The 15,788-nt window shown below is 39.3% G+C and overlaps 1 protein-coding gene across 1 annotated transcript in view; it reads left to right on the forward strand.

The window, feature by feature from the left end:
• The first annotated feature begins 812 nt into the window (after positions 1 to 812).
• Positions 813 to 15,788, forward strand: part of LOC126160409 (UTP--glucose-1-phosphate uridylyltransferase-like) — a 155,574-nt gene continuing 140,598 nt past the window's right edge. Inside the window, exons 1-3 of the mRNA XM_049916905.1 lie at positions 813 to 950; positions 10,760 to 10,965; positions 11,039 to 11,114. Of these exons, the coding sequence (XP_049772862.1) occupies positions 813 to 950; positions 10,760 to 10,965; positions 11,039 to 11,114 (420 nt within the window). The remainder of the gene's footprint in view (positions 951 to 10,759; positions 10,966 to 11,038; positions 11,115 to 15,788) is intronic.

Raw genomic sequence — 15,788 nt, forward strand, 5'->3', positions numbered from 1 at the left:
ACTATTTTAGAACTAATAGATCTCCTGGAACTATTTTTAAAATATATCTCTTTCAATAGTAACCAAGTAGTATACAAATCAGTCAAAGTAATACAAATATGGATTTATTCATAGCCGGCCGGAGTGGCGGTGCGGTTCTAGGCGCTACAGTCTGGAGCCGAGTGACCGCTCTGGTCGCAGGTTCGAATCCTGCCTCAGGCATGGATGTGTGTGATGTCTTTAGGTTAGTTAGGTTTAATTAGTTCTAAGTTCTAGGCAACTGATGACCTCAGAAGTTAAGTCGCATAGTGCTCAGAGCCACTTGAACCATTTATTCATAAACATCTGAACAATAATGGAAGTAAGTCTCTCATAACTCCACACATAACAAGTCAAAATAAACAAGATGCAACATAAGTGATACACAGAAATAATGATGTGAGTGGTACAAATTAAAAGACCATAGAGTGAGTCAGCACTTTTCTATGCATATATAGGCACAAATCACCAGTAGATGGTGTTGTTGAGAATGTGCCATGTGCTCGCTTTCTACATGTGGCCTTTAGTGGCTGGCCCATGCTGGTACAGTTGGCAGTTGTAAGTATACATGCACAGTGACACTACACTCAGTGCACTCACAGTCACATGCATTAGCAGTAGGATACGGCACACCTCTCTCTCATGCAAAGATGCTGCCCAAGTGATGGAGAAGCTGGCAGCCCGATGAGAGACACATCCATCAGATTTGGAGTGGTGATAGTGCCACGGCAGGGGCAGGACAATGTGCTGGGTGGGCATGGGAGCATAGTTTTGGAAGACGCTGAGAAGTGGGCATGCCCGAGGACAGTGGGCCCATATGGTGCCCGATGACAGCACCATGGAGGAGGGTGCCATCACTACCTCTTCATCATCATCAGGCAGGTCCCACGCTGGAGGAAATACTGCTGGACCCACTGGCTGAGGCAGTGATGGTGAGTGGACGGGTGGAGGTGACCTGACTAGAACAGCAGGCTGCGGCAACAGTCCCAAAGCTGGAGACAAGCCAGTGCCTGGTGCTGGGAAGCTGGAACCCCATGGTGCCACATGTGGAGGAGGCAGCCAATGTAATGGGGTGGATCCACAGAAGGGGATGACGGGCTCGAGGAGAAGGGTTACCGAGCAGGCTGTGGGAGAAGGAAGCCATATCAATGAACCAGTAGCTTCCAGTGGCAAGTGGGGGGCAGAGCTGCTCAAAGTGGTGTGCCTCTAGCCCATTGGCCATACAGCATCCCTGGCGGCAGATAACAGTGGTCAGTACCACTTGGGCCAGTGACCAAACCCGTGCACTGACATCGGCGATCCCGGCGCCAAGTGGCCAGACATACCTGACCCGCACTGCAGAAGGTGGAGGAGTGTGCATGGCTGTCAGCCATGAAGCAGCTCAGCTGGGCATTGCTTTCTTGTAGGCATAAAGTGGTAGGTGTGGAGAAGGGCATTGTCCGGTGAAGAATCCACAACAAACTTTTTCATTTGGGACTTGAATGCATGCACTGGTTGTTCCACCTCCCATTTGGTTGGGGGTGGAATGGTGGGACAGTAACATGATGAATGCTTGATGGGAAAAAAACTACTGGCTTGAAAGGTTTGAGAAACTCAGGTTCAAGGAAACACCTCAGAAGAAAAAATCCCTCAAAAGCATATGAATTGTGACCTCAGCCGACATAGACACACACTGGTGAATATAAGGAAATGGGGAAAATGCATCCACAACCAAGAGCCAATGGGAATTCAAGCACGAACCCACACAGTCTATATGAATGTATTCCCTTGGCTGGCATGGATTGGGTCAGGGGGGAGAATACCCTGGGAACTGCCTGTTGTGGGCACACTTTTCACAAGCCATGAGGAAGTGGACAATTTTGCCATCAATTTTGCCAAAACAATGTCTCCTAGGTAACAGTTTAGTGTGCGAAACTCTCTAGTGCCCCTAATGGTGAAGGTGTAGTACCCCGCACCATTACGCAGTGTGAATGACTTTTCTGGGAGAGAAGTCTTCCGTGGACAACAGCAAAACACAGTCAAAAACAGAGAGGTGATACTGTAAGGAAAAAGAGTTGTGCAGGGGGTCTGAAGCCAGACCTTGGTTCATCTCGGCAGTCCTGTTAAACAAACTGAACTACCTGGCAGAGAACTGGCTTGGTAACAATGGCAGCTGCTATGTGCAAGATTGTAATTAGGAAGCCTCAACCATGGCCTGTGTTTCAGTATCAAGATAGAAGCTAAGCAATTCTTCATGCTCAAAGTCAGGATCAGGACCAACAGGAATGTGGGACAAGGCATCTGCATTGGAATTTAGACCTAGCTCAAAAATGGATTTCGTAATTGTAGCGAGACAAGAACAGTGGCCAGGTATGCTTCCTTGTCAGGCAAGGAAGTGTGACGGTTAAACAAGGAAATTAAGGGTTTACGGTCAGTAATAAGTCAAAAGTAATAAGTAAAAACAATGACATTTGTGGAGAACACAGACAATGGCAAGAGCCTCTTTTTCCACCTGAGAGTAACTTTGCTTGGACAGAGAGAGATTTAGAGGCAAAAGCAGCAGGTCAGTCAGAGCCACTGGCATACTGGTGCACTAGGACTGCACTGAGACTGTAGTGTAATGCATCAGTCATCAAAACTATGTGCTGATCCTGAGAGTAATTTGGATTTCAACATTTGCATTCCGGGATGCAGCAAAAAGGTACTTTCTTGCGTAACAAGGCATGCAACTGGTGGACCAATGTGTTGCCCCTGGCAGAAATTTGTGGCAGAAGCTATCTTCCCCAGGAAAGCCTGAAGCTCCTTCATTGACAAAGGGAAAGGCATAGACGTAATAGTGGAGATGCGGTCTGGTAAAGGGTGAACCCCTTCCTGCGAGACCTCAAACCCCAAATAAACAATAAAACGTTGAAATACCCAGGATTTTGTGAGGTTACACAGTAAGCCTGCAGACTGTAAGACAGAAAACAAAGTGCACAAATTTTTCAAGTGGTCAGCCTTGGAGGAGCCCATGCCAACAATATCATCCAAAAAATTAATGCAGTCCGGGACAGGTATAGTCAACTGAATAGCAGGGGTATTAGCCACACCAAAAAGGAAGGCACAAGTGTTTAAGAAGTCCAAAAGGATTATTCAGAACCAGAAATTACCAAGAATCATTATACACGGGAACCTGCAGATATGCTTCAGACAAATCGATTTAGAAAAGTACTGGCCACACGATATTTTTGCCAATAGTTCCTCCTGGTGTGGAGAGGATACACATCCACAATCAAATGCGCATTGCCAATAGTACTGAAGTCAACACAGAGGTGAAGTTTTCCTGATGGCTTCCAAGCTATAGCTAGCAGAGACCACCATTCACTAACTGTAAGAGGTTGCACCAATCCCAGAGACTGAAGACTGTCCAATTCTGCTTTCACTTGTTCTTTCAGGGTGACAGGAATAGGACATGCACAACAGAAACGGGGCCAGACTGTGGATTTCAAAGAAATATGACCAGAAAAATTCATAGCACATGAAAACAAGTCCAAAAACTCCTCACTGAATGTTTTCAATTGAGAATATGGTACCCAATCAGACAGAAGGTGAACTACATTGGTGATAGAAAATACAAGTGCCTGAAATTCTTCCATCGTGAACAAGTTTTCAGTACTGGCATCAGCAGCCACCAAAAATGTAGTGGAATGAGCCACTGACTTTTAAGAGACAGATGCCATAAATTGTCCCAACAGCACAATTTTACGTGTATTATAGCTGATCAGTTTCCACGTGGCCGGTCTCAAAGGCAGCAGGCCTACATGCACATAAATTTGAGAACTGAGTAATGTCACTGCAGCCTCTGTGACAACCTGCAGACAGAGAACTTGGTGAAAAACACTTAACTTTATAAACAACATGGGAGAAGTCACAAGCATTGGATTCATGCAATTTACGTCCAAGTCCATATCCTGAGCAACCTCCAGTGAACAACATGCAGAAGCAATGTGGCCTTTCTTTGAGCATGCATTATGTAGCCCATTGCATAGGACATGCTGAACGTTCATGCTGGACAAAACAGAAAGGACAAGATGGAAGCAGAGAATTCTCACACTGGCACTGTGGTGGTTGCGGCCGCTGGTGCTGGCCCTGGTCTGCTCAGTGCTCGGTGTGCATGTTTACTGCTGCCACTGCCGCTACACCGTACAGGCCATCTGTTATCATAGCAGCCACATCTTGTGACACTACTGCCACATCACCTTACACTTGAATTTGGCCACCTGCTGCCCAAGAAACTTCTAAAGTTTGTGGTATTTGTAAGACTTCTGCCAGAGGGTATTTTTTCACAGAGTAAAGCCTTATGGCCCACATCCTTGTCTGGAGCTAAACATATAATTGTGCTGTGCACCATAGAGTCTGCATAAAAGTCATTGTGGTCATCAGTAATGAACAGACACTTATGGCTAAGTTCATGAAGTTAGGCTGCTCAGATCCTGTGTGACTGGCTTGGTCTCTTTCAGTATCAGTAGAATTTGACTCACACCACTATGACATGTGTTCATTTGTGATGGTAGTTGGACAATAAACTGCACATGTGATCAAAAGTAAGAGCTGCTAGTTCCTGTAAAGAGGCAAGCTGACACAATAATTGATACATCTTAAGATATGTTCCCACTGAGGGGTTTATCATGGAGATTTGTGCCTGTCACATGTAGCCGATGCGATGTGGCACAAGTTGCAAATTCCTGTGACTTGTACCTGATGTACCTGTAACATCAGTGCTAGAATTCTGAGAAATACATGTGCCTGTATCTGCTCACTCATCAAAAACACGGCACAGATCCAAGATCTACTGTGCATGCACGGTTCACAGGCCGACTCATGCTGCATCATGGAAACAAGTGAGCAGCTCTGTGCAAGGAAGCTATAGTGGTTGTTTACGTTTGGTAGGAGGCTAGCAGTCCTTTTAGCAGCAGTGTGTGAAGTTGGAGTGGACGAAAAATAGCAACATGAAATTAACTGAAGAATTTTGTGATAGGCGTTTATTGTGGGATCCCACTTTCCCTGATTATAAAAACCGGAAAATGAAATGGGATGCAGTTCAGCAGCTAACTCATTTATACAGCATCTCTGATAAAGAATTGGACAGCAAACTGCATAACCTGAAGATGAAATTCCTCCATGGATTCAATATATGTGCTTCGTCGAAGACAAGGATCGTGAAGAGAAGGTGTGTGCATTTCTAAGGGGTATGCCTTTGAGTTGTTGCTCATCCTGTGAGTATATCCATTACATAAAAATGAAGAATGTAAATGTGTTGTTTACAGTACCGCATGGAAAAGAAAGCATTTTTTATGAACTATCTTTGACACTAAGCAAACAAATAGTTCCACTCCTCTTGTCCTTCAGCAGTGTCAAAATATGCTGCAAAGTCATGTCTCATTTGCTTAGCATCTGTGGCAGCATTTCTGCTGATTCTTGATAGCAATAGAAGTGGTGGGTGGTCTCTCCATCTCCCAAGTTCTACAGTCCCTCTTTCTATGTTTTTGAAAACTTCCTGGTGGTGAATAAATTAGGCGAGGTTCTCGATTTCTTCTTAGGGTATTCTGAACGTAAATGCAGTGCAAATTCACAATAGTTGCTTTATGCAGATCAAGGTGAACAGGTTTTCATAGAACATGAAAAACAGACGGCACACATTGCTTCTTCAGTGTGTGTGTGTTGGGGTTCATGGGCGCTCAACATCGAGGTCATCAGTGCCCTCATTGCTTCTTCAGTTGCTTCCTAAAGTCATCCAGGATTCACCGCTATATAAAAGTAATAGCTGTACTAGTATAGTGTACAGCTGAATATTATTCTGTGATATTAGATGTGACTTGAATAAACTGTTCAAACTAAAGAACATGTGATTGGTGTTTATTATTTGTCGGTGTACTTCTTTTGGCACTTCACTTTTATTAGTCAGTATGCATCCCAGGTACTTGAATTCTTAATTTATACAATATAAATGTACATCTACATCTGGACCTATACTCTGCAAACCACCATGAAGTGCATGGCAGAACGTATGCCCCATTGTACCAGTTATCAGGGTTTCATTCCATTCCATTCACATATGGAGTGTGGAAAGAATGATTGTCTGAATGCCTCTGTGCATGCAGTAATTATTCTAATTTCATTCTCACGAACACTTTGTGAGCGATATGTAGGGGGTTTTAGTATATTCCTAGAGTCAACATTTAAACCTAGTTTTTTAAACTTTGTACCGACTTTATCAGGATAGTTTACATCTGTCTTCAAGAGTCTTCTAGTTTAATTTCTTCTATCTCTGCAATACTCTCCCACAGATCAAACTAACTGTGACCATTTGTGTTGCCCTTTTCTGTATATGTTCAGCATCCTCTGTTAGTCCTATTTTGTAAAGTTCCCACATACTTGGGTAATATTCTAGAACTAGCCACATGAGTCATTTGTTAACAGTGTCATTTGTAGACTGATTGCACTTCCCCAGTACTCTACCAGCAAATGAAGTCTACCACCTGCTTTACCAACCACTGTGTCTATGTGATCATTCCATTTCTATCGCTACAAAGTATTACACCCAGGCATTTGTATGAGTTGGTCAATTCAGTGACTCATTGAAATTACAGTTTGCTGTATGAATGTATTGGTGCATTCTTCTCAAGACAGTTTTCAGTCTATGATCACTTAAGTAATTTCACTGTTTTATTTTTAGTTACCTTGAGATTAAAAATTATATCCTCTCTTTCTGTCTGGTTTATGCACAGCTGATTGTCCTGACACCAGTTACTAGTCATTTGCATTGTTTCCCTGTTGTTACCTAGTAAACCCTGTAAATTCTCCCCTATGATTGCCAGTGCCATATCATCAGCATATAGTATATTGTTACGTGATATAAAATTTGAAAAGTCATTAACACAGACAGTGAACAGGAATGTCCAAGAAGAAATTCTTGGGATATTTCTGTTTTTATTGGAAGTATTACTTTTCTCTGCTTATTTGCATAAATAGGCTGTAACCTGTAACTTAAATAAGATTTGGATAAACTGAGTGAAACATTTTCAATGCCTTAATATTCTAACTTTTTATGACTTTCATATGGGACTGAGTCAGATGGTTTGCTTACATCAATAAATGTTCAGGACTTAGCCTTTCTTTGTATGCTACATAAATATTGTTCACCAAAGCTTCATTTGCTTTTACAGTTGATTGGCAAGACCTGGATCCAAACTGCTGTTCATTTCAAATTTTATTCTTTTCAAAATAACTGTATATCCACTTATGCATACAGTTTTCTATTCTCTTTTGGATGTGGCTGGTACTATTGAAATGAGTCTGTAGTTATTTGGGAGGCTTTTCTCACCTTTCTTCATGATTAAGCAATATAACTGTGAGCTTAAGATGTTCTGGAAAATTTCTTCATCTAGTACTTTGACAGTGAGAGAAGTGGCATTTTGATTTCCTTTGCTATACACTTTGTGATGAAATTACTGAATGTAAAAAGAGTCTTCTGTTTTGTAATTGCTTAGCTTGTTTATTGATTTGTTGATATCATTTAAAACAATTGGGATTCAAGTAAATTTTCTCACTTCTTGTCTGTTTTGTGGGAGTGAGTAGGGCTTCTGCATCTACAGCAGAATTATTAAATGGAGTTGTGATGGTAGCACTATATATGACGCTGATCCATAAAGTAAGGTTACAATAATTTTTTGAAGTACAAATAATGAATTTATTGTAACAAAATGTACATGCATTGTAGTACAGATCTTGCATTATTTGTCCACATAATCATCATTTACCCCAATACATTTTGTCATCTGTGGGACAGGTTTTTCAATTCTTGTGTCATAGATGTCTCCCACCACCTTTTTCAACCAGTTATTCACTTCGATTTTCACCTCGTCATTGTCAGAAAGTGTTTTCCATGAAGGTGTTCCTTCAATGTAATAAACAGATGATATTCACTAGGTGCGAGATCAGGACTGTGAGAGGGGTGGCTTAAAACATCCTTACCAAAGGAACTCAACAACTCTTCTGTTGCACGAGCAGTGTGTGGACATGCATTGTCTTGAAGAAGACAGACTCCCATTGTCAGCATCCTGTGATGTTTGTTTTGTATGGCTCTGCAAAGTTTCTTATGGTCTCACAGTATGTTACAGCATTTATTTGTTTACCTCTTTCCAAAATATCAACAAGCAAAACCACTTTTCTGTCCCAAAACACTGACATCATGATTTTCCTCACTGTTTGCTGAGTTTTGAATTATTTGGCTGATGGAGAATGAGTATGATGCCACTGCATTGATTGTTGTTTGCTCCCTGGAGTATGATGATAGCCCCAAGTTTCATCTCCTGTCACTATAGAGTTGAGAAAAGCCTCGCATTCAGTCTTAAAACAGTCAAGAAATTCACAATTGGCACTGACTCTGTTCATTTTGTGTGCTTCGTTAAGCATCCTGGGCACCCACTGCACACACAACTTGCGGTAATTTAATTGATCAATTACAATTTCATGAACAACATTTCATGAAATGTTTGGACAAACTGCATGCAGCTCGACCAGAGAGAAGATGTTCTTTAATTTTCTGCACCACATCATCAGTCGCAACGGAGCCTTCTGCTTCTGTCTTCATCGTGAATTTAGGTCCTTCCAAAATTGCAATTTGGTACTCATTTCATCTCATGCTTCCTTGACATTATGTCCTCTCTAAAAACTGAAACAATTTTGTGATGAATTGCAGTGGTGTTCATGTCCTTATCATTTAGGTAGCAAATTACAGCATGCACTTCATACTTGGCAGAAGCTGGAATGAGAATGCTCATTTCTAACAGTCCCCACAACACTAATCAATGAGCTACTGATTGTTGGGAAAGCTCGTTCCTGCCCCTGGCTTCCTGCTACATGGCAATGGTGCCAACTTCCCCCACGGACATTCCATGCTAAAGCTACATGCCTTCTAACCTTAGTTTCCAGATAAACATCATACGAAAGTTTCATTTGGAGTATTGCATTCAGATTGGAACTGTTTTCATTATTGATACTAATTGTACTTTTAATGACATTCCATGCTATTTTATATTTATTTCTATAATCTGAAATAAAGTCATCATTTGCAGTGTACACAGCATTTTTAATTTTGGGTTTGTAGAGTTTTCTCATATTTATGTACTTCTTCTTGTCTCTACCAGTCTTATGAGACTTATCTTTCGGAATGAGTAGTAGTATCTGAAGTTTGTTAATTAGTGGCATGTAGCACTCATTGGCATGATGCTGCTTATGTGTAATATTAGTATGATGTCTTTTGATTACAGTGAGGCATGTCTTTTCTACTATGCACTTAATCTCTGCCAGGAAAATGGAAAAGTGTTTATAAATGGTTTTATTGTTACCCATTACATGAGAGCAATCCATTTTCTTTAACTGGTTTGTCATATTTATACATTAGAAATTCTATACATTGCTTGTCTTTGTGCAATATTGAGAGCTGAAGTTCTATTTTAAACCATAGCCCCTTGCCCCCCCGCCCCCCGTCCCCCTTTCCCCTGTAATCTAATATTCCTAATTCTGTAACATCATATTCTGTGTACATTACTAACTATGTTATCAAGACATGCATTCAGTCTAGTTGATTTTTCATTGAGACAGTTATAGCAGTTTAGAGAATGAACCATGTGAATCATATTTTTTTTTTACTTTGGCCTTATAATCTGTGTTAATGTCACCTACAATCATAATTTCATGATATTTATATTTGGACAGTTGCAATATTAAAGTATTAACTTTTGTATAAATACAATCTCATCCGATCTTGGACCTCAATAAACTGAGACAGTTACAATTTTTCATGTGCATTACCATACCAGCTACTTCAAAAGTGCGTTCAAGGCACAGTCTGCACCACCATGTGAAATGCTGCTTCTGCAATAGATAGTAGCTAGTATGTAACCAAGAGGAACACAAAAGTCTATTTCAGAGTCTTTTATGTAGTGTTCATTGATACATGAAACAGTGCTGTTAATTTTATCAATCTGCTATTGTAGTGTACTGATTTTACCTCTAAGAGATTATGCATTTAAATGGCAGAGAAGGATATTGTTATTGATACAGAAAGGTGTTTTTATGTCCCTGGGTTTTGCATGTTTGTTTATTTTCACTAGATCATTAGAAACACATACAGTGGTTTGCCTTGTGCTGATATGTTCAGTGCAGTGACGGGTTTACATTTTGATAGTGGCTGGATCTTCCTGGGGTAGGCCATAAACATAATCAGGATGGCTGATTTGATGCAATTGACAGCTCATTTTTAAAACTTTCTTTATTCTTTTTGTGTTTTAGACATTTTATGCAATTTATGTGTTTCACTGCATTGTATCATGTGATTTTTGAAGCCAGACTGATTTTCAAGGCTGATGTGCCGTACAACTAGTGACTAGGACCAGACATAAAAATATTAGCATTTTCTTGAATTCATAGTTTCTGACAGATGTGCTTAGTAAGAGAATTGATGATAGTTAAAAATCAGTAAATAAATAAGGGAGATTTTTATTTCCCTTGTCAACATAACTGTGAATTACATTTATGTTGTCATCCACTATGTAGATGATAGGCTACTTCACTCTTTCCTTAAGTTAATCTTCTTGAAATGGGTTTATTATTTGAAGCATCTATAATTTTATATTCATATATACATGCTGCATTATACAGTACCACTAATAACAGTGTAGTGAATGCCACTCATATTTATTCCTAATTAATTTTACAGTACCTGAATTCAACATATGGCACAAATGTTCCATTGGTGTTAATGAACTCCTTTAACACTGAAAGTGAAACTCAAAAAATGATAGAAAAGTACAAAGGTTTGAATGTGCAAATACATTGCTTTAATCAGAGCTGTTACCCTCGAATAAATGAAAGCTCATTCCTTCCAGTTGCAGCAGACTGTGATATCAAAAGTAACAAGGAAGCGTAAGTGATACAATTAAATGTGATCCTTCATGTGATGCTCAGTATAAAATTGCTTATCTGTCCTGTTTTATAGGTGGTACCCCCCTGGTCATGGAGATTTTTATGAAAGTTTCAGCCATTCGGGGCTTCTTAATCAATTCATTGAAGAGGTATGTGCATGCTGTACATAATTTGATTAATCTCATTTCTTTTTGAGTAATGATGATTGTAATGATGCTATTTTATGAGATTCACAACTAGTGTGTCTTTCCTTTTGCACAAGATGTAACCTTATAATGTATGTAGTGAATGGGCTAAGTAAAATGCGTTACAAACTTTAAAGTTTGTTGGCAGTGTGTCCAATGATTGCCACACACCCGTCACATCACATCACATCATATCAACTATAGTTAATATGTTTATAGTCCCAACCACCTGTGGTGTTATATGAGATAATACAAAAAAATCTGTTAATGTACTGCAAAAAACTTTACAAATCCATGAACTCATGCAAGAATTTACTAACATCATCCTACAATTCAGAGTTGAAGTCCACAGGAAATTTAATCTAAGTCTCTAAATGCACAAATAAATTTTGTAAGTTTCTAGACCTGGCACATGGATATTTTCAAACTCTTTCAGAAGTGACTGATAGACCACACATCTGGCCATGAGAGGTCTTACTTGTACAGTGCATATGGCATATGGTCACAATTAGTATGTCTGCATCTCCTGTATAGCTATCAATCTTTTGTTGTCAAAATCACAAAAATGCATTTATTGTAGGGGAGAGTGTTGTACCTGGAGAATAGTGTACATAGGAACACATGGTGCTTCCTGGTTGATGTTTCAATCAACTGCCCAATTTTAGAATCACATGCGGGAATGTACACTAGAAACCTCTAGAAGACGTTTCTGCCATTTTCTAACGTTTTTGTTGTTGTGAGTCATGATTTGTGTTTTTACCAGAATTTGTAATTGCTACAAGCTCTACATATTTAAGTACTGTTTAATATATGAAAGCTTTGTGGAGGATATTGTTAATTCTTCAGTTACAGAATTCTGTGATAGGTAAAATTCAGTATATTTTAAAAACTAGTTATATTTTGTGTTAACATTTAAGCCATACTTTACCAGTCATCATTGAAATGGAAGGTCTTCTATCATGGAACTCATGATGTTTGCAAATGAACAGAATTTCTTTAGTGTCTTAGCAATTTTCCCTGTCCTGTAAATAGAAAATTGTTTTAGCTGCCAATAACTTCTATTGTAAAGTTTTTATACTTGAAACTGGTTGTATGTGATACTACTTTTTAATTTGATTTCACTTATTATTTATTGGTTTGTAGAGGAGTAATAATGTAACACATAAACTATTAAGTATGTTATTGACAATATTTTCTTGATTGCAACGCTTTTAAACTGGAATAGAATACTTGTTCCTAGGTAAATGACATTTGGAAAAGTCTTACTTTTCTGGACTAATTTTTGTAATTTCATGAAAAGACTGCAGCACAAAAAAGTGGCAGCTATAATTTCAAAATGGAATAAGAAAATATATTAAATTACTATTACAGGGTTGGCTAGAGGCAAAAGTCTGCATAGTGTGCCAACTTACAACATTCCTAGTGCTGGTTTAAGGTTCAAGTGACTCGTGGCCACTTGAGGTGCCAAGAAAGTGCCAAAGTCCAAAGTTCGTACACAGGGCGTACCACAATTTCTAGCAAACACAATCCATTTCCAAGCTCACTACATTTAAATTTACTTTGAAAGGTCTTACTGAGATCCTAAGGAATGATAAATAATGTATGAGGGAGGGAATGAGTGAGGTGATGATGGGGTGAAAGAAGGGGGGGGGGGGGGGGTAAATGCTATGTTAAATGTATGGGAAAATGTTCTCGACTGGCCCAGAATACTCTTCCGTATGTACTTTTACTCAGAATATACATTACAAAATTACACTCTTGTATTGATTCCTATGATATGTTATAATATGTCACTTCAATTGGGATTACCTGGAAAATTGTAGAGACAGTTTCTCCCATGCACATGCAAACATTTTAATGAATAAAAGTTGTATTAAAACTTACTGCTATGACAAGTATTTTATATGCTGGATGAATATTTCACCAGGTTTTATTTGATGTCCTTGCAGTTTTTGTACACGGCAATTAGCTTGGGATTTATTTCCATATCACTGTTATGAATCAGACAAAATTAGAGCTACTTTTAATTAACTGTTCAAAACCAATAAGAATTCTGTATCTAAAGCTTGCTATGCTGATCTATTATAACTTTTTTGGGGTCATCATTCTTATGACAAATTTGATGCAATCTGCCATGAATTCCTCTCCTGTGCCAATCTTTTCATCTAGGAGTAGCTCTTGTGCCCAATGTCCTCAATTATTTCTTGCCTACATACCGATATCTGTGTTCCACTACAGTTTTTACCCTCTACAGCTGCCTCAAGTATGCCTTGATATATTAACACATGTACCATCATCCTGTATCTTTTCCTATTCAGGCCGGCCGCGGTGGCTGTGCGGTTCTGGTGCTGCAGTCCGGAACCGCGGGACTGCTATGGTCGCAGGTTCGAATCCTGCCTCGGGCATGGGTGTGTGTGATGTCCTTAGGTTAGTTAGGTTTAAGTAGTTCTAAGTTCTAGGGGACTTATGACCTAAGATGTTGAGTCCCATAGTGCTCAGAGCCATTTGAACCATTTTTTCCTATTCAGTGTTTTCCATGATTTCTTTCTTTGCCAATTATGTGGAGAACCTCTTCATTCCTTATCAGCCCATCACGTTTTCAACATCCTTCTATAAAATCACATCTCATACACTTAAGATTCTCTTCTTTTCTGGGTTAGCTACACACCATTACTCACTAACATAAAATTCTGTGCTCCAAACACACATTCACAAAAATTTATTCTTTACATTTTTTCTTTTCATCTTTCTTCAGTTTACCATCAATCCATAGTGGATGCTTCTTAGGCTATTCATTTCATTGAACAGACTCTGCAATTCTTCTTCACTTTCACTAATGATAACGATGTCATCAGCAAATCATATTATAGATATCCTTTCACCATGTACCGTATTTTAATCCCACTCCTGACCCTTTATTTTATTTCAGTCAGTGCTTCTTCAGTACAGGGGTGAAAGTCTGGCATTGCTCTGTCATACAATTTCTCATTCAAGCACTTCATTCTTGGTCTTTCAGTCATATTTTTCCTTCTGGTTCTCATACATATTGTATATTACAAGTCTTTTTCTGTAACTATCACTTTATTTTTGTGAGAATTTGGACCATCTTTCACCATTTTACTTGTTGAATGCTTTTTCTAGGTTCACAAACCCGGTGAATGTATCTTGAATTTTCTTAAGTATTGCTTCCATTATCAAATGCAGTGTCAGAAATGCCTTGCAAGAGCCTTTACCTTTCCTAAATCCAAATTGATCATCATTTAATTTGACCTTCATTTTCTTTTCCATTCTTCTGTATATTATTCATGTCAGCAACTTGGATGCATGAGCTGTTAAGCTGATTGTATAATAGTTGTTGCTTTCATCTGTTCTTGCTCTCTTTAGGATTATATGATAAACCAATCAAAGAGACATTTGGTCACAACTTCCTCCAATGAATTAAAAAAATACAAAAGATTGTAATCTATGCCTTCAGCCTTATTTTATCGCAAGTCTTCCAAAGCCCAGTTATGTTCTGACTCTAATACTGGATCTGCTAATCTTCCATATTGCCTCCCATTTTCTTCTTCTATCTCTGTATTAGTAGACTGTTCCTGCTTTCCCTGTGTTTTACACTGGAATTACTCTTGCATGTTTAATGTTGACATATACATCTACATCTACATGTCTACTCTGCAATTCAAATTTAAGTGCTTGGCAGAGGGTTCATCGAACCACCATCATACTATCTCTCTACCATTCCACTCCCGAACAGTGCGCGGGAAAAACGAACATCTAAACCTTTCTGTTCGAGCTCTGATTTCTCTTATTTTATTTTGATGATCATTCCTACCTATGTAGGTTGGGCTCAACAAAATATTTTCGCATTTAGAAGAGAAAGTTGGTGACTGAAACTTCGTAAATAGATCTCGCCGCGACGAAAAACATCTTTGCTTTAATGACTTCCATCCCAGCTCGCGTATCATATCTGCCACACTCTCTCCCCTATTACGTGATAATACAAAATGAGCTGCCCTTTTTTGCACCCTTTCGATGTCCTCCGTCAATCCCACCTGGTAAGGATCCCACACTGTGCAGCAATATTCTAACAGAGGACGAACAAGTGTAGTGTAAGCTGTCTCTTTAGTAGACTTGTTGCTTCTTCTAAGTGTCCTGCCAATGAAGCGCAATCTTTGGCTTTCCCCACAATATTATCTATGTGGTCTTTCCTACTGAAGTTGTTCGTAATTTTAACACCCAGGTACTTAGTTGAATTGATGGCCTTGAGAATTGTACTATTTATTGAGTAATCGAATTCCAACGGATTTCTTTTGGAACTCATGTGGATCACCTCACACTTTTCGTTATTTAGCGTCAACTGCCACCTGCCACACCATACAGCAATCTTTTCTAAATCGCTTTGCAACTGATACTGGTCTTCAGATGACCTTACTAGACAGTAAATTACAGCATCACCTGTGAACAACCTAAGAGAACTGCTCAGATTGTCACCCAGGTCATTTATATAGATCAGGAACAGCAGAGGTCTCAGGATGCTTCCCTGGGGAACACCTGATATCACTTCAGTTTTACTCAATGATTTGCTATCTATTACTACGAACTGTGACCTTCCTTACAGGAAATCACGAATCCAGTCGC

This window comes from Schistocerca cancellata, chromosome 2 (genome assembly GCF_023864275.1).
Source record: "Schistocerca cancellata isolate TAMUIC-IGC-003103 chromosome 2, iqSchCanc2.1, whole genome shotgun sequence".
NCBI lineage: Eukaryota > Metazoa > Arthropoda > Insecta > Orthoptera > Acrididae > Schistocerca > Schistocerca cancellata.